The sequence below is a fragment of the Paramisgurnus dabryanus genome, chromosome 3 (genome assembly GCF_030506205.2).
Source record: "Paramisgurnus dabryanus chromosome 3, PD_genome_1.1, whole genome shotgun sequence".
In the NCBI taxonomy this organism is placed as follows: Eukaryota; Metazoa; Chordata; class Actinopteri; order Cypriniformes; family Cobitidae; genus Paramisgurnus; species Paramisgurnus dabryanus.
The window spans coordinates 7,757,045-7,784,762 of NC_133339.1; the positions used below are offsets into that span (position 1 = coordinate 7,757,045).

At 38.7% G+C, this 27,718-nt stretch overlaps 1 protein-coding gene across 1 annotated transcript; it reads left to right on the top strand.

The window, feature by feature from the left end:
* The first annotated feature begins 3,040 nt into the window (after positions 1 to 3,040).
* Positions 3,041 to 26,416, top strand: LOC135768448 (uncharacterized). The gene is made up of 18 exons (XM_073813708.1): positions 3,041 to 3,548; positions 5,417 to 5,579; positions 5,791 to 5,940; positions 6,341 to 6,501; positions 6,660 to 6,839; positions 7,252 to 7,393; positions 7,722 to 7,906; positions 11,845 to 11,986; positions 12,376 to 12,560; positions 13,915 to 14,202; positions 20,147 to 20,309; positions 20,878 to 21,027; positions 21,109 to 21,269; positions 22,469 to 22,648; positions 23,703 to 23,844; positions 23,962 to 24,146; positions 24,325 to 24,466; positions 26,017 to 26,416. The coding sequence occupies exons 1-18, from the start codon at positions 3,351 to 3,353 to the stop codon at positions 26,223 to 26,225; spliced, it is 3,126 nt and encodes a 1,041-aa protein (XP_073669809.1). The 5' UTR covers positions 3,041 to 3,350; the 3' UTR covers positions 26,226 to 26,416.
* The last annotated feature ends 1,302 nt before the right edge of the window (positions 26,417 to 27,718 follow it).

Consider the following 27,718-nt stretch of genomic DNA (forward strand, 5'->3'; position numbering starts at 1 on the left):
GCTACAATGTAGTCAAGAAGGTAAGAAGACCAAAACATATACAAGATACCCCCCCCTCAAAAAACAAAACAAAAAAACATTGATATTAATGTACAGTATGTATATATGCTACTGTACACCAATTTAAGGCTTATGTTGGTGAGGCGGATTGCTTGATCTTCTTTAAAAACATTTATTTGGCAACCCGGATGTAAGGTATAACTCAAGGTTGTGACAGAAAAATTGACAGATTGATAAATAATTGATTTAAATAAAGTCTAGAATGTAAATTTTAGTATAGCAGACCGGGTGCAGGATCATGATCCAGTAAATGTAACCATACAATTGCAGTGTATATTTTTTCATTTTTAAAAAATGTTAACTAAATCAATAAAATAAAAAATATTACCACTGTAACAGTTATTTTCTGTATTTTGGACTTTAGGTTTGTATTTGAGTTCCTACTTATGTAGTCAGTCTTGTTCTGTTTTCTTATTAGTTCCCATGTTGATTGGTTCTGGTGAATTTCCAGACCAGACAGCTTGTCTCAAATCTGGTGGACACTTCATTGGTGTCTGTGCGGAAGGCTGGTCCGCGGCTCCACCCTGGTCCCAGCCTCCACCCTGGTAAGCGGCCCCGCCCTGGTCCCAGCCTCCGCCCGCATCTCCGCCCTGGTCACAGCCTACGCCCGAGCCTCCGCCCTGGTCACAGACTCTGCCGCTCGTCCGCCCTGGTCCCAGCCTCTGCCCGTGCCCTCCACCCTGGTGTTCAGCTCTGCCCTGGTCTGCGGCTCCGCCCTGGTCCCAGCCTCCGCCCTGGTCCCAGCCTCCGCCCGCGTCTCTGCCCACGTCTCCGCCCTGGTCCCAGCCTCCGCCCGCGCCCCCGCCCTGGTCCCAGCCTCTGCCAGCGCTTCCGCCCTGGTCTGTTTCTCCGCCCTGGTCCCAGCCTCTGCCCTGGTCTGTGGCTCCACCCTGGTCCCAGTCTCTGACCACAGCTCCCCCTGGTCCCAGCCTCTGCCCGCGGCTCTGCCCTGGTCCCAGCCTCTGCCCACAATGTTAAGTGTTACTTCTGTGTAGTTGTGCTATATTTTGTCATGCCTTGTGTTCCTATTTTACCATTTGGATTTAATAAAGACTTTAAAACTGTACGTAGATCCTCACCTTTGTCTTGCCTGTCTGAAACCGTAACAACCACAAATAAAAATTAAAACCTCCCCTCACTGATCTGTCAGCACATCAACGTCAGTAATGTTGCTTGTGTGTAGCTTTGTGTTTTTACCATAATAACCAATGGTTTAAAATCATGAAGATAAGTTACCATAGGATTGTTAGTTATAGCCCTGAGCAAAAGATTAATAAGGTACTCCAGTGGGCTTGTTTCTGTGATAAATGTACTCATTTACAGACCACTAACCACTGGATCAATATACTTCGATACCAAATTGCTTCTAATCTGTTTAAGTTATATTTATATTTGCCAATCCTGCCAATTTTACTCAGCTATAGTGATTAATTCACTTTAAAGGTCTTTGTGTGTGGCGGTGCATTGGACTCAAATGAATGTTTTGCATAAATTATATAAATTTTTTAATTATAACAAGGTGATGTACTGCCGCACACTTTCTTCAGCCCACATGCCATTTACTTTTTGTAAGTATGTTTGACATTTTTTGGTTTGGGGGGAAAAATTTTCGTTAATGTGGTAACCAGATGCAACCAGAGGCAAGTTGTGTCTCGTATGTTATGCGTGTGTCTCAAACCCCCCGATAATCTGGGGTTGTGAGCTCGAGGTCAGAGCAGAACTGGTTTGTCTTGTTTGCCCCAAGACATGTGACTACATCTCACACTGCCCATAACAACACAACAACCTTGTGTCAGCTAATATACGACAGGGATAGACCTACAGTATAAATAATCCCTTATAATATAAGGCTTTCTTAAAGAAATTTTAATCACAATTTATCTTTCATTATTTTCCACCCTCACTGGATATTTTTCTGCATTACACAAAATATGAATCTTAATAACTCATATCCATGTAATAACATAGTTAGTTATTTTTTATATGGTTTGTGCTCTGTATTATGAAGTCATTTAAAACTGTAGGGAAGTATTAGTGCCATTGGTTTGTGCAGGATGAGCAAAACAATGGCAAGTTATAACAAAATTTTAAATTGTGAGTGAACTATTCCTTTAAACTAAGTGTAATGGTGCAATGCAAAAACATATAGTAGTGTGTAAGTTGTAACTTAGTGCCCATTTACGTTGAAACTAGGCTACGTTATAACTTACACAGAGTGTGTAATAAAACAAATGGTTATGAAGTTTATTGCACTTAATTAAAAGATAATTCTCAGATTTATTATGGTATTTTATTATTATATTGCTATACTTTAAAGTTCACATATCATGAAAATCTGACTTTTCCTATGTTTCAGTGATATAATTGGGTCCCCAGCGCTTCAGTGAAAATGTGAAAAAGATCAACCCAGTAACTTAGGAAAATTGACAGCACAATTGAGTTTCAATTTCAACAAACCATCAGTGTTTGCATTTAATCAGCTCATTTGCATTTAAAGGACACACCCCAAAAACGGCACATTTTTGCTCACACCTTTTAACATGTTATAATAAATTATCTGTGGGGTATTTTGAGCTAAAACTTTACATATTTACTTTGGGGACACCAATAATTTTTTTACATCTTAAAAAAGTCTTGTGCAATGTCCCCTTTGAACCATTAAAATAAAATCACATGCTTGTTTTCTTTAGTGCACAAAACTCAAACAGTATATCTGGGTCAAAAAGATGAGCAAGTAACTTATTTATGGTTTTACTCCACAATATTTAACATAAGCCTTTCACTGGTCTATAGTCCACAGTAGTTACTCAATCATATTCAGATGGATTCATATACAGTAAGTACTGTGATCATCAGTTAGAGCCAATATCCACTTTATAACATGAACAGAATGTTTTGGATTTTGTGGTGCAATAGTAAGAATGGTTTGAAAAACATGTATAGAAAAGTTTTATGCATTTAGTTTGGTCTATAGGGAGCAACCATTCTTAAAAAACAAACACAGAATACAATGCACAAGTCATACGGACTACATTTCCAATACTGCTTTTCTCTTGAAGCTTGAAAAAAATCACCTGTAGACTGATTTCACAACACTGCAACCTTCTGTATTTTGTTCCAGGTGGAAGTATGCCAAGATTCATCTCTAAGTAAAGCAGTCCAGATGATGTCCTGGAATTTTTGGCTCCTCCCGCTGCATTGATTATAAAGTACATAGGAGAAACAGATTTCAGTCAGTCGTGAACGGGTGTTACATACATTCAGCGCTCATTTCTGTGACTGTGGCTATAATGGAAGTGTTTCTTCAGCAGATTTCTAGCACAGGTGTAATACTTGCTGCTGTGTTGTTGTTTTTGCTTATGTATTTGTTCTCCATCAGCTCCAGCTCTCAGAATGAAGAAAAAGAGCCTCCAGGTCCTAAACCATTACCACTGCTGGGAAACCTGCTCATGCTGGACCTGAAGCGAACATACGTGAGTCTTACCAAGGTAAGATCATTTGCAAACTTTCAGAATGATATGATTACTTTACTAATTTGTGCTGCAGTGAAAAGACATACAGATAGTGATGTACTCATAAAGACTATAGAAATTTTTTTTCTATCGGCGGATTCTTAAATCTGCATAAAATTTATCAGCAATTGTTCAGCCTGTGCAACTTTAACACCACCCTCTCTTCAATCCATCATTCACATGCAAGAGCAAATTTTCACGATTAAAGTGCAGATGCCAGAAGGGTTGCCAGATATCACAAGAAATATAACTTGATCTGATAAAAAAATCAGCAATGATCGTATTAAAATATTTAAAAAAAATCAGAGAAACTACTAAAATCTCCCAAAAAGAAAAAAATCCACCTACATCCATTTTTATAATAATTAGGGGTGGGTTGAACCATCAGGTTAAATAAGATTAGAAGAATTAGTACCGCATGGTTCATATACATTTTGCCGCTGATTGGGCCGACATTTCTGACACACCCACCAAACAAATGAAAACGCATCTAAAACCTGTTGCACACCGTTGCACACCGTTTCCAGGAAACATGTCGTTCAAACCGAATACCGAAGCAAAACATTGCGCACCAATGTGAGCTTGAACGTGCCCCTGATGTCAAAGACCTTTATTCCTCTCTCTCTCTCTCTCTCTCTCTCTCTCTCTCTCTCAATGTTTAATGACCTGCACATTCTCGGGGACGTTCTGAAGTTGTGTTTGACTTTACGCGAAGCTGCTAGATCTCGGAAGATAATGCGCATGGTATTAAAAACGCGTCGTGCAAATGAGCGGTAAAAACCCGATCTGCAATTTCGTACTCAAGAGCATAATCCTACCTTTCATAGGAATGAAACACTTGCTTCGCGTAAGTGGAAACTGGTCGCTTAAATATGGCCAGAGGCTTCTTTCATAAGTTGAATTGAGGGTCTGCATTAGCACGCGCCTGTCTCGTCTGTCTCCATGGTTCGTTTTGTGCGTTCCCCCACCCATCAATCATTCAATCACCCCTATATCACCTTGCATTTTTTTTACTCAGTAACAGATATGATTTAAAATGTAGCGAGGTACAATACTTTAAACAAAACATACTTAAAAGTAAAAGTACAGATTTTAAAAACTACTCAAAAAAGTAAAAGTACCCAAAATAACAGTACCATGAATACATGTATTTCGTTACTTTCCACCTCTGCACAGTGCATACACATACTATGCAAAAACAAACTTTTATTATGTATGCGAATAATCTATTTTGCAAATCATATTTTGACATCCCTAATAATAACACATCGTCAGAAAATATTGCATATGCATTGTATCTGTGAAGAATCAGACAGATGGGGATCCCTTTGCAACTCTTTATTGTTGAAATTAAGCATGAACGTAAAAACCTTCCAAGGTCGGAGCAGGCAGAAAGCAATCATGAACGACACTCAGTCCAATATTGGAGCAGGCAGAACGGAGTCGTAATCGATAATCCAAGGTCAGGTCAGGCGGCAAACAGCAATAATCCAATACACAGTCCAATATAAACACCAAGAAAGCAAACACTGGGAACCGCTCAGAAATGCTGCTAGTGGCAAACAAGACTTCGCAAAGTTAGTGTGTCCTAGTCCCAGGTTAAATAGACCCGCTGATAAACTGCAGCTGGCACGTAATCAGCGGGCCGCGGGTAGTATGGGAAATGTAGTCTAATTCTTAGGTGAGTTTAAGGGTTGTGTACCGGGAGCGTTAATGCTGACATCAGACACAGTATCTTTCATGTGTCTTTTACTTTGCATCCGAGTATTGCATTTTTCTTATTTGTTGCATTTTGTGCCTCTTTTTCTCACATATTTGTATATTTGGTCTTTTCTGCATTACAGCTGTCAAAACAATATGGGTCGGTTTTCACTGTGTACTTTGGCCCCAAAAAAGTCATAGTATTGGCAGGATACAAGGCTGTCAAACAGGCACTCGTTAACCTTTCAGAGGAGTTTGGAGACAGAGATATCACCCCTATATTTCATGATTTTAATCAGGGAATGGGTAAGAATTCAGTCTTATAAAAATAAAAGTGTTTATTGTTTAACAGCATTAAAGCATTTTTATTTAGCTTTCTTCGCAACTGATCATCAGACCAAAATATTTTCATAAATACAATATCACTGGTGCAGCAACTTACATGCATAACTTAATGGAGATCACTTGTTATGAGGTTTGAATTGATAGATTAATGAAAAAAAATATTTCTCTGTAGGGATTGCATTTTCCAATGGTGACAACTGGAAAGAAATGAGACGGTTCGCTCTCTCAAACCTACGAGACTTTGGAATGGGAAAGAGAAAAATTGAGGAGAAAATCATTGAGGAATCCCAGTTTTTAAAAGAAAAATTTGAAAAGTTTAAAGGTACAGTAGGCCTGCTGTCAGGTATGGACAAGATGGTGATATGATTGTAATGGATTTGTATGTATGTCCAGCCTGATATCAGGATGTATTTTACAAGTTGGCTAATACATATGAATTTGTAGAAAGTGAACTGTGCAAAACTGCACGATTATTAGAAAAACCCCAACATGTATTTTACGAGTTAGCTAATTTGATGAATTTGTATGAAGTGAATTGAACGAAACCTCACGATAAGGAACGAAAAATAAGGAAACCCACCTCTAACCCCAACGTCACCGGAGTGAAAGCAAATTCTACAAAAACATACGAGTGTGGGCGTATGAATTAGCCACCTCATAAAATACCTACAAATTACCATGAGATTGTGTTGATAAGTTGAGTCTTGATCACCCCATTGCAGAAAAAGCGTTTGATTCATCACAGCCCGTGAGTTTCGCTGTATCAAATATCATCTCATCCATTGTCTACGGCAACAGATTCGATTACAGCGACTCTCGCTTACATGAAATGGTGAATAGAGCTTATGAAAACATGAAAATAACAGGTTCAGCTTCAATTCAGGTATTTTTTACTTTGAAGTATTTTTGTATAGTATATACACCAAAAGTTATTTACAACATTAGAAAAAAAGATTTTTATAGAAAAAAACTGGTTCATTACTTAAAGGGAAACAAGATTTGAGTTTTTGTTATGATTCACTTTATTTTGCTTGCTTTTAGCTTTATAACTTGTACCCTTGGCTTCGACCTTTTGTGAAGAATCAGCAGCGTATTGTAAACAACCTCCAGGAGAACTACAAAGAAAGTGACAAAATATTACACGACCTCAAGAAGACTTTAAACCTTCAGGAACCCAGAGGATTTGCTGAGTCTTTCCTTATACGGCAACAACAGGACAAGGTAGTGTGCACTTATGTACAAAGATGAAATCAAATGATTAAAAGGCTTTTCTAAATGTGGATATCATAAACAAATGAGCACCGTCCACTCCAGTAGAAGGATGGATGACGTGAACTTCATTGCTTCGCTCGTATTGCTAGTCGCTCATCATTTGCAAAAACTTTAACTTTTCTCAACTTTGTTGCCTCACTGGAGACACCCCATCAAGTGATAGGGTGGTGATTTCGTATGAATCTGTATGACGTGAATTATAAAAAATTGCACAATTTAAAAAGCAAAAAATAAACTCAACCCCTAGCCCCATCATCACAGGTGCTAAAAGCAATATTGCCGTAAGATCATGTTGGTATATATCAGAGATGATAAATCCACTATATAAGCAATCGTATGCTAAAACGTTTAATTTATGTAGGACTCTGGAGAAACTGGTAGTTTTTTCCATATGAAGAATCTGTTTTATACTATAAACAACCTGTTTGCTGCTGGTACCGACACTACGGCTACAACACTACGCTGGAGTCTTCTGCTAATAACTAAATATCCTGAAATACAAGGTTTGTAAATCAATTTAGTGAATCACTTTAAAAAGAAACATTAATGCTCACCAAAAATGTAATACTGTCAGGATTTCTTGAATTTTTTGAGTGCTTGATTAAGCATCAAAGTGAGTTACAATATATGACTATTGTATTGAACCCATTTCACTTTTTGTTGATCTATTTATTGAAGTGCTGTGGTTACAGTCCTTGTTGTTGATTAATCGACAATCTTTCATTCACTCTAAAATCACACTGTAGTAACCATTATTATGAGAAACACATCAGAATATAGAATGATGCTTTATGGTCTCGCTGCTTGTAAACTTTGCTTTCCTGGCAAAAGCAAAGGTACATGAGGAGATTGACAGAGTGATTGGTGGACGTCAGCCTGTGGTGGACGACAGGAAGAATTTGCATTACACAGATGCTGTGATCCATGAAGTACAGAGATTTGCAAGCATAGCTCCCATATGTGTCCCCCGCAAGACCACCTGTGACATTCATCTCAATGGATACTTCATCAAGAAGGTCAGACATTGAATCATGAAATGTGCAACACTGTAATACAAACAAAAGAAACCAACACAACACTTACATTGTAATATGTGACCAGTCACGGAAAGTAGGGACACAAGTCGGATCTGGGACATTTTGAGTTATTAATCTGATAAGATTTGGAGAAGTTGTGGCCATTTGAATGTAAAACATTCAAGAAACAGAAAGTTGAGAAAATAGAGATGAAAATGTACTCTTTGCCCTGCCGGAAGAGACAATAGGGCTCATTTACATCTCATTTAGCTAAGCCATACCCCCTGTAAAGCCGTTTTAAGATAGGGATGTTCTAGCATCAGATATAGTATTTTGTGACAGAAGTCGGGATGATAACATGCAAAAATAAACAGGACTTTTTACCTTTGTGTTGATCACAAGTCGAATCCAGACTGTTTCAAGTGTGTGAATCATCCAATCACCATTTATGTCCACAATTGCGTATAATCCGTATAATCTGGTAATAGAATATAATGTACAATGTGTGGACTATTTACATCGTAACATGTAAGGCAGGGGTGTCAAACATGCGGCCCGTGGGCCAGATACGGCCAGCAAAGGTGTCCAATCCGGCCCGCGTGATGATTTATACAGTGTTATTAAATATTAAATACATATTTAAAAAACCCTTTTAGGCGGTTGTCTAGTTCGTTTTAAATATGAGAGACTTGCGGAAAGCAGCAAAATGCGGAACATAGACTAAACACGGTGCCCAAAAATCTTGCCGTTTTATTGTTACCGCTCCGCTAAAGATCCACTGATTCCGGTAATCCACTTCGTGTTTTCTCGCCCGCTCAGCAGCATCTCTGTGTCCACTCTCTGCCTGGAGAGCGAAGACGACAGTTTCCGAAGTTCGTTGCATTAACAGGTAGATTCATTACATTATATCAGTTGTTAAACCACAGAATTAGTAACTTGTAACTATGTTTATGTATTTCTTTCGGTAATGATTTGCTGTCAGTGTTCTAAAAGTGCTAACAACTTAGCAAGCTAACAAAAACAAAATATCCACATTCTTATTAACGTTACAGTGCTTGTCTAATCGATTTAATGTTCCCGATCAGATCTAAGTTAATATAAACACTAAATTTGCTGTTGTTGGCACACTTTGTAGACAAAAAATACAAAAAACACCAATGCCTTCACAAAATAACGACAGAGAACGGAAAGAGAGGCTTTTAGCAGCAGTTCAACATTGCAAACATGGATTCAAAGCTCCATCAAGCCAGCAGGTAAATCATATTGAATATTTAGCAGATTGTCACACTTCAATTCTTATTATATTTCCTATTATAATCACTTGTCTAAGTTGATGCTAGTAATATAACACATAATATTTATAATACTTTATTAAAGCCATAATAATAGTACCACCCCCCATAGTCCCATTTTTGGTTTGGGCCACTGCCCCATCTAGCATTTTCTAAATGACTGTTCTCTTTACAAATATATTCCAAAGAAAAGTGAATGGTTCATAAGTAATTTTGGCATTAAGGCAAAAGAAGTTAAATTAAAGCTTTTCAACCTATAAGGCCAGTGGGTTTTGTACAGATGTAAATTTGTGTGTATAATATACAGTATGAGTGTGACCTTATGAAATGTAGTTTTCACAGAGCTGTGTGTTTCTCTGGTTTTCTTGCTAAACAAACTAATTAATTGGTTTGTTAAGTTAATTTTAACACAATTATCAGCACACTAAGGTTTAAAAAAATTATCCGGCCCGCACTTCATGGCGTTATTTCCCATCCTGCCCACAGCCTAAAATGAGTTTGACACCCCTGATGTAAGGGTATATGAGATTACACTTTAGGTTCCGGTAAACACATGAACCCACCTTCAAAGTTTGTATTTAAAAGTAGGGAGGTAGTATTATAGATAATCCAAACATCGCCGTTGAAAACGTGACATCCTTTAGAGATGTAACTCTATGACTTCATGGAAAATATTGATAGACAAAACATTTAGCCAATTATATAACGAATTCAACTTTCTCGGTGTGAATTTTTTTGTGTGTGTTTGACTTCATGCTGCGCTGCAAATTTAGACTACTAAGAAAAAAGCTTTCTTGAAAATCTCTCGCAGTACTTTGACGTCATCCGACTGCGGCGTCACATAAAGTCAGTGACGCGGCTGACGTATGACGCGGCTGACTGTTATCTGTTGCGCACCAGCTTTTTTTTTCTTTTTTTGTGCGCCCGAGCTTTGTTTACAGTCTGGGGAGACGCACGCTGTAACTTAGCAAACATGTCTGAGGAACAGGGCAGCCGCGTCACTACAGTCACGTGACTTCTCGCGGTTCACAACAGAACCGAAAGAGAAGACAATGCTGAATAAAGTCATAATTCTTGCTATTTTTGGACCAAAATTTATTTTCGATGCTTCAACAAATTCTTACTGACTCACTGATGTCACATTTGATGATGTTTTTATTACCTTTCTGGACATGGAAACCGTACATAGATTTTCAATGCAGGGACAGAAAGCTCTAGGACTAAATCTAACGTTAAAATATCTTAAACTGTGTTCTGAAGATGAACGGAGGTCTTCCTAGTTTAGAACGACAGAAGAGAAAGTTATTAATGACATTATTTTCATTTTTGGGCGAACTATCCTTATTTAGTAGTCACACTGTTCCCTTTGGGGAATTTTGTGGATTTCAACCACAAAATGTATGCTTTTAAATATACAAAAACTGCTATGCAAACATGGAGAGGCTTCTTCGTGATCTCAACTAACAGATTCTGCAAAAAAACGAAAATCACAATTTAAAAAAAAAACTTTCTGATTATCTCAAAAGTTGTGCTGCCGACTTGTGTCACTGCTTGATTTTCACCACAGGGGGACTTACATTTTTATTATACTGATTTCATAAAATGTCTTCCCATGAGATGGGAGGGTTTTCGAATTAGAAAAAAAAAACAATTTCCACAGATTCCATAAAACGCATTGCTAAAACACTGATGTTTGTTTTCCCACCAAAAATGATGTCACTTCCTGAAGAATAATATGAGTACAGTAGCATTGTTAATTGATGGGATATTCAAAAGAATATGATGAAAATGGATTTTAAGGACATAGGGGAGAGCGGGGCGCAACCTAAGGTTTTTTGGTTTTGGCTCAATCATTCAAAAAATATTTGAGTTTGATTAATTATATTTTTATACAAGCAACACGCACATCTCTGCTACAAATGAACATTTGAAGTTTGTTTCTTTTTCTTACCATTCTTGGAAAATTACACCAAATTGTACAGTAGCAGGGGGTTAGTTGTAACATTTGTTAAAAATTAAGTTTGCAGGCAAATATTTCAATACTATTTTGTCTATATACTTCAAGTGGATGTTGTTTATCTGTCTATAATAAAAAGGTATCCACACTTTATTCATTCATCTAGTCCTTTTCTAACAATAGTTCAATTATAAATGAATACAAATGTCTAAATATTTGAGAAAAAGCCGCACAATTATGACAAAACATTTTTTATATGTGACCCAGTCTGTAATAACCATACTACAGTTTCTAAATCAAATTCTGAGAAAATGAGCATCAAACTCTGATTTTAGTCATTCATTTCATTATGATTTCAATCTTTGACGTGATCTTATTCAATCAATATTAAAGATATGAACAAGAATAAATTTGACACACGATTTTTGACGAGACCATTTATTTTGTTGCCACCCAGCAATCATTCACGTGTAGCCTATTTAAAACAACGGCAAGAATTACGCTAACATTAGCGGTTTTCATATCGTAAGTGCTGAGGCTTTAGTTGTAACAAAGCGTTAACATTAACCCCGCTGGTCAAAATATTTTCAAGCCCACCAAAAAAGACATATTTCAAAACGATGCTATGTTTTGGGTTCACATCAGTAATACATGACTTGAGTTTAAATGTAATGTGTTGTGTTATGCAGGGCACAAGTGTGTTCCCACTTTTGATATCTGTGTTGAAAGATGAAAGCGAGTGGGAGACGCCCCACACCTTCAATCCAGGACACTTTCTGAATGAGGAGGGACACTTTATCAAACGAGATGCTTTCTTTCCCTTCTCTGCAGGTAAAGTTCAGTTCATTGCTTCTCATACAGATGTGACTTTGATAATTTGTTAATCTAGGGTGACCATACGTGCCATTCTTCCCGGACGAGTCCTGGCCAGGATTTCGGTGCGTCTTCAGGAAGTCGTATTTGTTTACCGCATACGCCATTCAGTTAAAAACATAAGACATGCAATCAAAGTTTCATTCTTACCTTAAAATGTAACGGTTGCTTTTCTGTAATAATAATAATAATCCTCTATTACGTATGCGGTCGACAAATAGGACTTCTGGAAGATGCACCCGAAATCCTGGCCTGGACGCGTCCGGGAAGAATGGCACATATGGTCACCCTAGTTAATCATTCTCTCTCTCTCTCTCTCTCTCTCTCTCTCTCTCTCTCTCTCTCAGGCCGCAGAGTTTGTCTAGGGGAGGGTTTGGCCCGGATGGAGCTCTTTCTCTTCTTCACTTCTCTCCTTCAGTATTTTCGTTTCACTCCTCCTCCTGGAGTCTCTGAAGATGAATTGGATCTCACACCAGTTGTGGGCTTCACACTGAATCCATCACCACACAAACTGTGTGCAGTCAAACGGTTTTGATTTCTGTGGCTCTGCAAATGGACTCAAGCTATGATTTCAAGGGGGTGGAGCTGAATAATGCCACACAATAAGAGCATAACCAGATCTTGAACTTGGGAGAGGAGGCAAAACATTCAGGGCTATATGTGTATTTTGTATAAAATATCACATTTCTGATTATTGGGGAGAGGACATGTCCCCCTCAGTGTCTATTGTGGTTATGATGATTCGAGCCCACCACTTTACATCTTTGTTCTGCATCTGTAAAGTTTTTGCCAAATTATATAAAAAAAAATGCTTTTTGCGGCAGCCATACCGTTGTGTGTATGCGTGATTGAGCATGTCTTTTCTATATTGCATTTTTGCTCTAGTACAAGGCCTTCTTTTCTGTGTGGAAATTTTCTGATTTATTCTGGATGCATTGGGTTTTTTTGCATTTCCCATTAATTTTCAAATGGGGTCATATAGAGGGTATGCACGTGATGTCATCTTCGGCGAAAGTGTCTGAGCCACAGCATTAGCATGTAGCGTGGAAACGCTTCTAAAATGGGAAAAGTTGTTGTCTGGTCGACTGTGCAAACAGATTTAACAAGAATTTGTAGCGATCGTTTAGTAGTAATAGGCAGGACAAACATATATTTTAAGAAAAGAGATGTCTGGTCACATGCCAAGGTCTCCGGACTAATGGTTGTTGTAGGGTTGCTGTCAAGGCCAACTTAATTAAATTTAAGCTGATAATCATTCGTTATACTGCCGTTTTCTTTTAAAACCCAGCCATTTTGTTTAATGTTTTGCCACTCATTCTATCGGGGAAGAGGTACCTTCCTGCATGTTCACATGTTAAAGTGACGTCAATGCATACCTCTATTGACCCCCAAGGACCTCTTTTGTTAAAAAGATTACACTTCAATTACATAAATCACTTTTGAGAACGCTTGTGTTGTAATTTTTGTATGTCTGTGATAAACTAAACTAAAGTTTGCCAATTTGAAATATTCAAATGGAAATAATCAGACAGAATGGAAGTTTTGGAGTGAAGAAATAAATTTTATTTTCCTCAGCAAAATGATGTCACTTCCTGAAGAATGATGTCATTAGGGAATTTAAGCTGTTACAGTTTCCAGATTTAAAAATGAGCCAATTCTTCTATCAAAACTACACTACTGTTGTAACTACTATTGTCAACACACATTATGTTTGCTTATTTTGGTTGATTCATAATCAAAATAAAAAAATAAGATGCAATGTTAGAGTCTTGTGTCTCTCTCTTCAAATATTATTGTAAATAATAATGCACATGCTTTTTTCCAAATACTTTTGCGGCCACTGTGGACCGACTGACCCTACTGCTATTGTGTTTGTGTTGCAAATATTTCCTGGCACCTCCCTCATGTTTCCTGGCATAAATTCTTATCTGTTCAGTTTGAAAATTCACTACAGCTGTGTGTTAATCTCTTTTACTATGGCTTTAGTGGAAACACTTCTCCTGAATGTCTCCAGCACAGGAGCTGTACTCGCTGCTCTTCTGCTGCTTTTGGTTATTTATTTCTGCTTCAGGTCTCCAGAAGATGACCAAGAACCTCCAGGACCCAAACCACTGCCACTTGTGGGAAACCTGCACATTCTGGACCTTAAACAACTTCACGTGAGCCTCTTGAATGTGAGTAGGCTTTTTTGAATTCATTTCCCAGATTTAGTTTCCCATTATGGTCCCAATGAAATGCACGGTTGTCTCAAAATTGTGTAAACGGACCAAAAATATATATTTTGAAGTCTTGCGAGTTTTAATAACGTGAGTGTGATACAAAGCTTAGTGCGTAGTTCATAGATTAAGCAACACTTGTGCTACATGGATTTTGTACTACGCTGCTACGCTGTCTGAACTACAATGTAAATATTTTATAACATTAATGTGTCTTTAATGTTAAATGTCTAAAATAGCACAAATTGTAATGTTGTATTTTTATTTTATTCTTTACCTTAGCATTTAATTTTTTATATCTTATTCTATCTTTTTACTTGTCAATTCTTGTCTTATGTAGTTTCTCACACCATCGGTATGAGAGAATTTGTGGAAGCCTTCCCACATCTATTTTAATTCACTGCTTTCACAGCAGATAAATATGAACAAAGATTCCTGTTAGACAATCAGTCAATGAAGAAGTTTATTATAATTAAGCAGCCAAGCAATGATAGCCATATATTAAAGAGGTGTGTGAAATTGCAAAAACAATGTCAAACAATGTGATAAGCTCTGGTCCCCTCCCCGCCTACCGGGGGGATGAAACTTACAGTAGATTAGTGTCTCTTCATGGCTGGATGTCAAAGTGGTGCCCTCAGCATAACGTAGGGTTTATAGACAATTGGAAGCATTTCTGGGGAAGACCTGACCTGCTAAAGAGAGATGGCCTCCATCCGTCCCTGGAAGGAAGTGCTATACTCTTTAGAAATCTGACCAATAGTCTTACTTGTGATATTGTCTGACTATCCACGGCCCAGGTCAGGAAACAGACAGATCGGCTTAACCGTCCGTTTGTTAGCTGCCTTGACATGTCAAGATCACATATATCCCAGCACATAGAATACATTTTTACCAGAGTAACAACACATTTCGACTGTGTCTGTTCCTCGAACTAACAAATACAGAGCACCGTTTACCTCGTCTCTTATAAATCTTATTAACATAAAATTAGAAAACAATACATCAACACATGAAACTTCTTGTGTTAAAATTCGGCCTTCTTAACATTAGATCGCTTACCAATAAAGAACCAATTATCAATTAAATAATTACTGACCAAAACTTAGATGCACTCTGTTTAACAGAGACCTGATAACATTAGTTTAAACACCCACAAGACTATTATTATAAACACATACCTCGTTTAAAGGGTAGAGGGGGTGGTGTAGCCACAATATACAACAAAATATTTAAAAGTAAACCATAAATCCGAAGTAAAATTTAATTCATTCGAAATAATGCTGTTAAATATAGAAATAAATGATCGTAACAATAAACAGATTTCGTTCATTTTAGCTACCATATATAGGCCTCCGGGCCACCACACAGATTTTCTTAAAGAAATCACAGATTTCCTGTCTGAGCTTACAGTCACTGTAGATAAAGCTCTTATCGTTGGTGACTTGAATATCCACGTGGATAACCCAAAAGATACATTAGGACGTGCGTTTATGGATGTTCTAAATTCTCTCAATATTAGACAAAATGAGACAGGGCCCAGGCTTACCGTAAACACACATTAGACTTAATTCTGTCACTCGGACTCAATATTAATGACATCGAAATATCATCCCAGAGCGATGCAGTTTCAGACCATTGCCTTGTGTCATACACGGTACTTCTAGATAGGATCACTCAGTCTACAACATGCTACAGATTAGCCAGAACAAAATTTCCACCGCTAAAAAACGTTTGTTCTAGCACGCTGGATGCCGTTGCTCCCATTCGAAAAAAGAGAATCAAAGAAAAATGCCAGCTCCATGGTATGACCATCATTCTGCAGCCCTTTAAAAGGTAGCTAGAAAAATGGAACGAAACTACAGAAGCACAAAGTTAGAGATATGCCGTGCAGCATGAAAGAGAGTTCATCTTTCGATATTAATATCTCTAAAGTCTGCTGCACAGCATTCTTCCATCTTAGAAATATTTCAAAAATACGTCAAATGCTGTCTGCATCAGATACAGAAAAGCTTATCCATGCTTTTATGACCTCTAAAAAATATTATTATAACTGGTTACTCGAGGGAATGTCATGCAAATCAGGTAAACAAGTTACAGCTGGTTCAAAACGCTGCCGCAGGAGTGCTTTCTCGATCTAAAAAGTATGACCACATAAGTCCAGTTCTGGCATCTTTACACTGGCTACCAGTTAAATATCGCATGCAATTTAACATTAACGCACAACATGAAAAATATTAGACAGCTTAGCTGTCTGTCACAGCACTTGATCAGTGTCAACCTATGAAAGGTCTGTCTGAGAAAAACTATAAAGGAAACAAAGTTCCATTCCGTATACGAACTTTATGATACAACCGCCCCAAATTATCTGTCAGGATAATTGATTCCCTTAAGAAAGTCAGTTTTTAACTAATCGTATGAATTGGGGAATCTAAATGAGTTTTACAACTGGGAGAATGCACATCTTGTTTCTTACTTGGACCTTAGCCGTTCTAATCCTTTCATTAGCTCCTGCATATGTCTCCGCTACAGTACCCACATGCCACAGAGTTAATGGAAGTTGATGATCAATTAAGAGCACCACTTGCCCCACTGTCAGCTCTTTGCCATCTGATCTCCATGTCTGTCTGCCCTATAGTTCTGGTAAGTAGTAGCAGATAAAAGCAGTCCAGAAATGTTTGGCCAATACCTGACTATGTCTCTACCTACGTATCCCCAAGAGCTGGTTGGAGTCAAAGAGGACTTGCAGTAGAGAAGCATCATGGCACCTCACGAGCAGCATTTTTGGGGTCACAAGATCTGGATCTGCAATATCTGAGGAGACTTAGCTGAGTGGCTTTGAATTGAGCATTCCTTCCAACTCCACTAATAATGTTTGCAAGACAGACTCAGGTACAGACTGCTTTCTCAGAACCACTTGCAAGACTGACTTGACGGATTTAACCTCTTGGTCCCATGTTCTGCCAAAGTGTGGAGCACTTGTTGGGTTATAGCGAAACTGAATCTGCTGTTCGGCCATCTGTTGAGGAAGCTCCAGGGCCATTTGGTTAAATGTGTCTATAAGCTCCTGATCACCTCCTACAAAGTTAGTACAGTTGTCACCCAATATTTAAAATGGTTTCCCTCTCCGAGCTATAAAGCGTCGCAAGGAAAGAAAAAAGGGTGCCGATGGCAACATAGCTAAGGCTTGAGTCAAGATGTTTATCTGTGGCCCAAGAATAAGCTACAGAACCGTATGCTCTCTCTGAAGCACCACAAAAGACATGCAAGTCCCTGACAGTTGAAGGAGTGTCTGCATAGGCTGGAACATAAGAACAAGGCATTTGTAGTTTAGTGATTTCAGAAAGCTCTAAAACCCATATATACCATTTCTCCCGCAAATGCAGAGGTTCAATTGGATCATCCCAACCGAGGTTATGTTTCCAAAGGTCTTGAATGAGTGTCTTAGCCCGAGTGGTAAATGGTATGATAAACCCCAGGGGATCAAACTGGCTTGCCAAAGTCTTGTACAGGTTTTTCATGGTAGGTTGGACAGTCTCTGCTAATCGGTTCTTATACCCAAGAGTGTCATCATGGCAGTTCTATTGAAGGCCGGGGGTAAGTTCTTGCATTGCTAGTTTGAGACAACCAGTGCTAGCCCTTGATGTCACCACTGACTGCAATGGAATGCTGGCGGAACCTCATAGTGACCCCAAGCAGAGATGGACCAAGTGCCCGTCCAGGAAGCAGTTGTTCATTCAAACTTTGTCCTTGGTGCTGAAAGGAACAGTAAATACTACTCTGTCCTTCTTATTATGACACACCATATGATGTGGAATAAACCAGGACTAATTTGTCTTGTTTGCTTCCTATTCTGATATCTTGGCAATGTATCCTGCAGATTCCAACTTCTGAATTTCAGAGCAGGTTTTAGCTCACTCAGGATCCTTTGCCGATTTCCTCTCAATATTTCAGAGGCTGGGAATCACAGCATTTCTGTCTGCATGTGGTAAAGTGATAGGTGTACGTCTTAACAACTGTGTAGCATAGCGTAAAACACCACTCACATTCACTCTTACAGTAGCTGACTGTAAAAGGTCATAGGACTGTTGTTCCTGTTTAGACTTAATCAACTTTTCATTGTATGGCAAAACATTGATTTGCCATCAGCGCTTTAAATGCTGTTACAGTTCATCACAGGGTGGATTTGTAAGAATGTGCAGACATTGTTGTTGACCTTAAGGGGGCTGAATTGGATTCATTGGACCTTGCAGCGCCCAACCAAGCCTGGTACATATATCAATGGGGCCACCTGGTGGTCCCTTACATACGGGCTGAGTGGGAAACAAGATATCTGACATATCAGACCCTATGGCGAGTAAGGGTTTTACCCTGTCTATTGTTAGTAGCGGTAGACCTTTTAGGTGGCGATATGCTGTCACTGGATAATCATGTTCCGCAAGACTTAAACCGGGGACAGTAAAAGCATTTCGAATGACATACATTTCTGTGTTGGATTGTCTGTAAAGGAAGAACCTCAGGAGCTCCATGTAGTTTAAGTTGATTAACGACGGGAGGAAGAACAATGGTTCTTTCGGAGCCATCATCGAGAACAGCATGGGCTTCAACTGTCTGGCCACCATTGTGCAAAAGTACTTTGGCAACTTTAAGCATAACTTTGCAAAAATATTGATGGGTGTAGATGGTGAACTCACCAGCAGCACAGCTTTAGAAGTGTCTTTTACAGAGTCATTTAAAAAAGTAAGATGCAGACTTCCCTATTGAAAAATCCAGCTAAGACCAGCATAAGCTGGAAGTTGGGTTTAGCTGGTTTAAGGTGGCACTAGCTGGTTTATGCGGGTCCTCCCAGCCTGACAAAGCTGGTCATGCTGCTGGGTCAGCTGGTCTTCCAGCCTGACCAGCTAAGTTCAGCTAGACCAGCTTAAAGCAACACTATGTAGTTTTTTACCTTTAAATAATGTCTCTAAAATTATTTCAGTGATAGAACAACTTTTAACTGGACAAATTGTACTGTTGCTGCAACCTGAGCAGCCTCCTAGCTGCTACAAGCAAACTCTGAAAGTGGCGGTGGAGGGTGGGAAACACAGCTCCGCCCCTCCCCCTGCCTGCAGAAGAGTGTCTGATAACAGGCACTGTTGCGCTTTTCAACCACATGGGGGAGCTGTAAGTCATTTTTACATGGAAACTACATAGTGTTGCTTTAAAAAGTGATATTTGAGTTTCTGGATCAATTTGACTTAATGATAAGCAGAGAACTCACCACCTCCGGTTCGATTTCTGCCTTTTTTATTTCCACCGTCTTTCCAGTTGTCAGTTCAAGCCTCCTTTGACCTGAGAGCCTCTTCCTGACCACATTGTTGGGCATCTTTAGTTTGAGTTTGTAGTCGCTGAAACTCCACCTTTGCCAACTTGTCCTCCTCTATTTGTTGAACGAGGTCATCGTACTGGCGCTGCTTTATTTTCTACTAATATGGCTGCTTGTAAGTGCAGATGTAGCATTAGTGTCAACAATACTGAATTGGCAACTAGATTTAGTAAGAGCTGGCTCTACTATGGGACGGTAGCGATTAGAGGAGGGTCTACAATAGGCGAGTTGTCAATTTCATAGTCACCCACATAAGTAGGCAATTTATTCTGTCTTTTAACTATAAAGGAAACAAAGTTCCATTCCGTGAATGGACTTTATGACACAGAAAGAAAGAAAAACTAGAGCACATGTTGAATACTATTAAAACCATTGATTTTAAAACTTTGACAAAACTATTGAATGCAATCTGCATGAAACACATGGCTTGCATTGTTTATAGAAAGTAACTGTTTTATCAGTGCTTTTATTTTGTAATGTTATGTTGGACAGGTTTGTTAACGTTTTAACTGTTTTCCTTGCTCTTGTTTACTGGTTCAGTTATCCAAGAAATATGGGTCAGTGTTCAAAGTTCATCTTGGACCCAAAAAGATTGTGGTTTTGGCCGGATACAAGATGGTTAAACAAGCACTGGTGAACCAGGCTGACGAATTTGGGGAAAGGGACATCACACCCATAGTCCAAGACATCAATAAAGAACACGGTAACACACCACATTAACAGTTTTACTATTGACTGTCAGTTTAACATTTTTTTTCTATTTATTTGTTTTTTGTTGGTCTGTACTTTGTAATTTGAGAAAAAATATTTCAATGTATTGAGGCAGCATTCCAATCCATGAAGGCATCAAGGCACGTTGTAATCCAATGTTTGGTTTACTTCCTGTCTCTTGAGAGACATTCATTGGCTTGTCCCACAATTCTATGCGTGTGTGTGGGCGGGGAATGTGATTGGTCGAGGGTGGTCAAGTAAAAAAAATGGCAGCCAAGCAGCTGGAGCACAAATTATGTGTAAATAAAGTTATATTTTCACTTTTTACACCTTTTGATTGCATTTCTAGCGAGAAATTAGCATTGTAGTTTTCAAATATGGGATTAGTTATCACAAAGGCGCTCTTTGTTTATATTTCAAAAAGAATTCCGTTACGCTGCATATGAAGGCTGTCCGAATGTGTTTCCCAGAGCTGCCTTCATGTGGCGAAAAAAGATTAGATATCAACAAACAGTATGAAAATGTTATAAGCAAAACTAAAAGATGCTGTTTTCCTGCAGGAATCCTTTTTACGAATGGTGATAAGTGGAAAACCATGAGAAGATTTGCTGTCTCAACTCTTCGAGAATTTGGGATGGGAAAGAAACTGAGCGAAGAGAAAATTATTCAGGAGACGCGATATCTGCGGGAAGTGTTTGAGAACTTCCAAGGTATACATCAATGGTTCATAAATACGAATTTGAGTGCTGATGTTTAACAAAATCTGATTTTCGTTTCTGTTTCTCTTGCAGGAAATCCTTTTGATACATCCCAGCCAGTAAATTATGCTGTTTCCAACATCATCTCAGCTATTGTTTATGGAAATCGGTTTGAATATGATGACCCAAAGTTTAAAGAAATGGTTAACAGAGCAAACCAGATCATCTTCTTGACCGGCTCTGCTTCCATACAGGTTCCCATTCTGAAGTTTCTCTCTAGATCAGGGGTGGGGAACCCTGGTCCTGGAGGGCCACTGTCCTGCAGAGTTTTGTTCCAACCCTAATTAAACACACCTGAAAAATCAAATTCAAGTCTTCAGGATTACTTGGAAATGAAATTCAGGTGTGTTTGATTAGGGTTGGAACAAAACTCTGCAGTACAGTGGCCCTCCAGGACCTTTGGGTTTAGGAATTGAGGTTGGTTGCAATTACACCAGTAGATGCAGCTAAAAACAAATGATATATGTCTCTACTAGGGTTGGGCATCGTTTCCAATACATAAAAACCTTGGTGAAAAACCTTGGTTGTTGTACAGTAACATAACAACTTAACTAAATGATGGCTTCTCAACACTGGCGGCTTGTGACTGCTCTTCCGAGGATGCGCTAATTCAAAATAAGTGTTCGGATTGTCACACGTGTTGTTCCCTTTTCCAAAATATGTGTCATGCGTGTGGAGAGATCCTGTGTGTATCACGTGTTTTGTCAACATAAGTGCCTGCTGGAGACGCGTCAAAACCGTTTATGACAAAAGAGACGCTCACGTTCCTTAAATACACGCAAGACACTCCCTTAACAGTAAACTCTGATTACCCATGAGATTGTGGGAGTATCTGGCACACGCGAGCGTCTCCTTTCAAGTTCAAGTTCAAGGCAGCAGGCACTTATTTTGGCATGACACGTGATATTTTGAAATGACGAACCACACACATGACAAGCTACATACATGTTGTGACGAACTTCACATTGTGCGCTTCAAAAAAAGAAGTCACCAGCCGCCACTGCTACCCAACAACAGAAAATGCATGCAGCCCTTTCACTATGAAAATGGTGATCGATCTGTCACACTCCTCAGTTTTTTTCTGTGTGAGCCTTCCTTTCGAAGTGAGGTAGAAGGAGATCTCATGTGTAGCATGTGCCGGTTACTGACGTGTTGACTAATAAATAACAATCGGCAGAGTCGGCAGTCAAAATGTGCAGAATTCACCCACAACTGGAATTGAAATTAGTTTCCCAACCCTAGTATCTAATATCTGTACTAAAATGTATTTACTGTAAAGCTGCAACTAATTTGCATAATTGTTCTGTAAATTTTACAACAATGCAGAATTGTGAAAAGTCAGCCTGATCTTCTAATGTTTATGTTGTACTTTATCGTGTGGCTCCATCCGCAGATCTACAACATAATTCCAGTGCTTGGACCGTGGTTAAAGACCTGGAGACGGCTTATGGAATATATCCAGAGCAACCTGGCTGAAATACAGGTGCTGGTGGATCATTTACGGGAGACCTTTAACCCTCTTGACTGCAGAGGATTAGTTGATGCCTTCCTCATCCAAAAACAAAGCTTAGAGGTAAAATATCATGAATTTACATACAGTATGTCACGAGTACGCCCCTCACATTTCAGCAAATATTTTAGTATATCTTTTCAAGGGACAATACAAATAGAAATTAAATTTGTATACATTTTAGAGTAGTCAATGTGCTGCTTGTATACTTGTATAGATGTGCTGTCCTCTGAAAATAACTTAACATAATGTCAAAATAGGTGTCAACAAAAGTGAGTACACCCTATATGATAATAGATGTATATTGTTTAACCATGCAAAGTCCTATTCATCATGTTCATGTTACAAATTTGTGTATCTTGTATTAGATCACTTAAAATTTGCTGCTTTCAGTACAATTCTCTCATACTGACCACTGGATGTTAAACATGGCACCTTGTGGCAAAGAACTCTCTGAGGATTTCAGAATTAGAATTGGTGCTCTTCACAAAGATGACCAAGGCTACAAGAAGATCAGTAACAACCTGAAACTGAGTTACAGTACAGTAGACAGGGTCATACAGAGGTTTTCCAAGACCGGAATAGGACACGCAAGGGTTGATCAAAGAAGTTGAATCCTCATGCTGTGCGTCAAGTGCAAAAGATGCCTTTTAAAAACAGACGTGCTGCTAACATTACTTTACGTGTTACAGAAGGTCAGATTGGCAGTGCTCAGACAATACATACGAAAAAAAGCATTTTTTGCAGCAATTTTTCTCAGGCCAGCAGCATATGTCCAAATTTCAGTCAAAACCATTCTATTTCATCATTAACAATCTGAAAACAGGGCTTTAAGTGTAAAATACCGAACTTGTCCTTTAAATATTTAAATTGACCAATCGGGCAGTGACTGTTGTATTGCTGCTAACAACACATTACTTTTAAAACCTTTGTTATAATTCTTACCAATGATGCATGGAGTATGTCCACCCCCAGCTATATAAGCAGCACATTGACTACTTTAAAATATGTCAAAATTTCTTTAATATAGTATTGTCCCTAAAATATTTCAGCATACCGTATGTTTAAAACTAATTCTCACTCTAAATAATAATAAAGCATGTTTTTTTTACAAAAGGAATCTGGAGAAAATGATTCTCAATTTAATGATCTGAACCTGCTCATGACTGTATCCAACCTGTTTGCTGCCGGTACTGACACCACCGGCACAACGCTACGCTGGGGTTTACTGCTCATGGCCAAATATCCACACATACAAGGTCATAGCTGTTTTCTTTATATTTACAAAAGTGAGGAAAGATGTATGAAATTACATCTGTATTATATAAAATGTCTCATTGGTTTGAAAGTTTTCTGTGTGATCTTCTGGGTCATAGATCGGGTTCATGAGGAAATTGACAGTGTGCTTGATGGACGTGAAGCGGTTACAGAGGACAGGAAGAATTTACCTTACACAGACGCTGTGATCCATGAAATCCAGAGACTGGTGAATATAGCGCCATTGAGTCTGCCACATAAAACCAGCTGTGATGTGAACTTCAATGGATATCTCATCAAGAAGGCTCGTATTGTATAGCCTATTGTTTACACTTTACAGTCTGTTGTCCAGCTCAACTTATCTGTCATTAGTTTTTCTTTAAAATTCATTTTGTTGTTGTTGTTTTTTGGTCAAAATTAAGGCTCTAAAACCCCCAATATTTAGCACACTAATGTTGTCAGTGGTTTCTTCTGAAATCTAGGGGACGTGTGTTCTGCCACTGCTGTATTCTGTTTTGAGAGATGAGAGCGAGTGGGAGACGCCCCACAATTTCAACCCTGAACACTTCCTCAATGAGAATGGTCAGCTGATCAAACGTGACGCCTTCATGCCCTTCTCTGCAGGTAATAAACTTTCCAGTGTTAATAGAATGTTGCTTAGCATAAAATAAAGCAATAAGCCCCAAGAAACAGTGGGTTACCATTGCATTTTATTACAGCTAAGGGGCGTTGTTAGGCACGACGCGAAGCGGAGTGCCTAAAACCCCCTTAGCTGTTATAAAATGCACTGTAACCCCACTGTTTCGCGGGACTTATTGCTTTATTATATTGGGGGTTTTGGACTTTTTGCTTTTATAAAACGGTTACTTCATAGACATAGAAGGATTTCATAAAATAAAACACAAATAAGTTGTAATTATATTAGTACAAATATTAGTCTTCCGCCAAACAAAGTAGTTCCTCAGAATCAAGAGTGGCTGCAACAGAGCGCAGTTCACAACCAACACAGACGCATCAAAGACACAATGAAAATATGATTTAAGACTGTGGTGTTTATTTTATAAATCAACATTCATCTAATTTAATTTATACATTAACATGTATATCGTGCAACTGTTGAAGTGATGATCAAATATGCTTGGAAGCATGCTTAACTCTTTCCCAGTCAGCGTTTTTTTTTTAAGTTGCCACCCAGTTTTAGTTTAATGCCTTAAAGAAAAATTATCTTCTTTAAATAAACATAAAATATCAAATGAAAGGACATCCGCTTTCAAAAAAAAAAAAAAAAAAAAATTCATCCTACCTTCATTTGTTCTTTTATCAGTTATCACCTCTCAAATTTTCAGCTAAAAGCAGAGATAATTCCATTTTTATGAAGAACTTTTGTAAGAGATCAGATTCAGAGCCATCAGAACTTACACGTCACGCTAAATCCACCACAACGCTGTTGTGTCGAGTGAATGCGTCAGTGTTTAAGTTGGGTAAGATTGCCATCTAGTGGATAATAGCGGAAATATCAATTTAAGACAAAAACAACTCAGAGAACGTTTTCTCTTTATTGACGAAATTACTTAACACTATCTATGACATTTATCTGGATATCGCCATAATTGTGCAAATGTAGAAAAATTAAAAAGTGATTAAAGTGGTGTTTATTTTCATAAATCAGTACGCAGCAACAGTGGCGCAGTGATACTTATGTAATACGGTCTGAACCGTGGGTTTACCGGGGTATTTTATCACGGCTTAGAACGCCTTTCAACCAATCAGAATGAAGAACCAGAACGAGCCGTTTTATAATATATACTGTATACCACCAAGGTTCTTCAAATCATAGCCTGGAGCTCCGGAGCACTGCAGAGTTTAGCTCCAACCCTAATCAAACTTACACACCTGTGATTTTCTAGTGATCATGAAGACCTTTATTAGCTTGCTCAGGTGTGTTTGATCAGGGTTGGAGCTAAACTGTGCAGTGCTCCGGACCTCCAAGGTAAGATTTGGAGAAGGGGGCTGTATACTATATTTAAATAAATTCTAAATTTAAGCTCAGCTTAAGCACATTGCCTTGATACTGAAACATGCACTATGGTTTGTAAATGTTAGGTTTATATTACCCATAAGTCTGTATGTACTGTAGTATGTAATTACAAATATATTCCTTTCTTTTCTCTCAGGTCGCAGGGTTTGTTTAGGAGAGGGTTTGGCCAGGATGGAGCTCTTTCTGTTCTTCACTTCTCTTCTTCAGTGTTTTCACTTCACTCCTCCACCTGGAGTCTCTGAAGATGAATTAGATCTCACACCAGTTGTGGGTCTCATATTGAACCCCTCACCACACAAACTGTGTGCAGTCAGTAGGGCAGAAAAACACAACCTCAAGTTATAAATAAAATTGCAGAATAACTACTTCAGTATATACCTAATGATCGTAAAACATAGACTCTTACAGTGGATCCAGTGACTTCTTTTTCGAGGACACAAGTCTCTTTTCTCATAAATCATTCCGTCACGTGTGCAGCAGGCTCGTATTTTTACATGACACATGATGCACATAAGTTTAGATGAGGCATGATCGAACACATATGTGACCAGTCACGGAAAGTAGAGACACAAGTCGGATCTGGGCATTTTGAGTTATTCCAAGATTCTGAAAGTGCAGTTTCTAAGCTTTCCAACGATGTGTAACACATGGAAATCTGATAAGATTTGGAGAAGTTGTGGCCATTTGAATATAGGAACTCAGAAATACTCAAACCGAGAAAATCGAGACGAAAGGGACTCTTCTTTTCAGCTGGGGGAGACAATAGGGCTCATTTACATCTCATTTAGCTAAGCCATGCCCCCTGTAAAACCCTTTTTGAGATGTTCTAGCATCATATGTAGTATTTTATGACCAAATGACAACCCGCAAAAATAAACATGACTCTTTTACCTTTGTGGGGATCACAAGTCGAATCCAGTCTGTTTCAGATTATCCAATGACCATATTTGTCCACAAATGCGTATAATCCGTGAAATATAGATTGTTTAGATCAGATTTCGCATAAATGTCTGGTAATACAATATAATATATAATCTGAAGACTATTTAAATCGTAACATGTAAGGCTATATGAGCTTACACTTCGTTAAACACATGAACCCGCCTTCAAAGTTTGTATTTAAAATAGGGAAGTAGTATAATAGATCATCCAAAAAGCGCCGTCGAAAACGTGACATCCTTTAGAGAGGTTACCAATGGCTCGCTCGTTCCTCCATCAGCCAATGACTTCATGGAAAATATTGATAGACAAAACATGTAGCCAATTATATGAAGAATACAACGATATCTGTGTAACTTCTGTGTGTTTGGACTCATGCTGCGCTGCAAGAACTGACATACAGATGACGTCAAAGTACCGCGAGAGCGAGTCGAAATTAAACTACTCCGTAAGATTTCTTGAAGAGCTCTCGCGGTACTTTGACGTCTTCCGACTGCGGCGCCGCATAAAGTCAGTGACGCGGCTGACGTACGATGCGGCTGACTGTTATTTGTTCCGCCCCAGCTTCTTTTATTTTTCTTTTGTTTTGTGCGCCCGAGCTTTACAGTCTGGGGAGACGCACGCTATAAGTTTGAAAAAAAAAAAAACTTAGCAAACATATCTGAGGAACAGGGCAGCGCGTCACTACAGTCACGTGACTTCACGCTCGAGCCGGAAGAGAAGACAATGCTGAATAAAGTCGTAATTCTGCTATTTTTGGACCAAACTGTATTTTCGATGCATCAACACAATCTTACTGACCCACTGATGTCACATGGACTACTTTGATGATGTTTTTATTAACTTTCTGGACATGGAAACCATACATAGATTTTCAATGAAGGGGAAAGCTCTCGGAC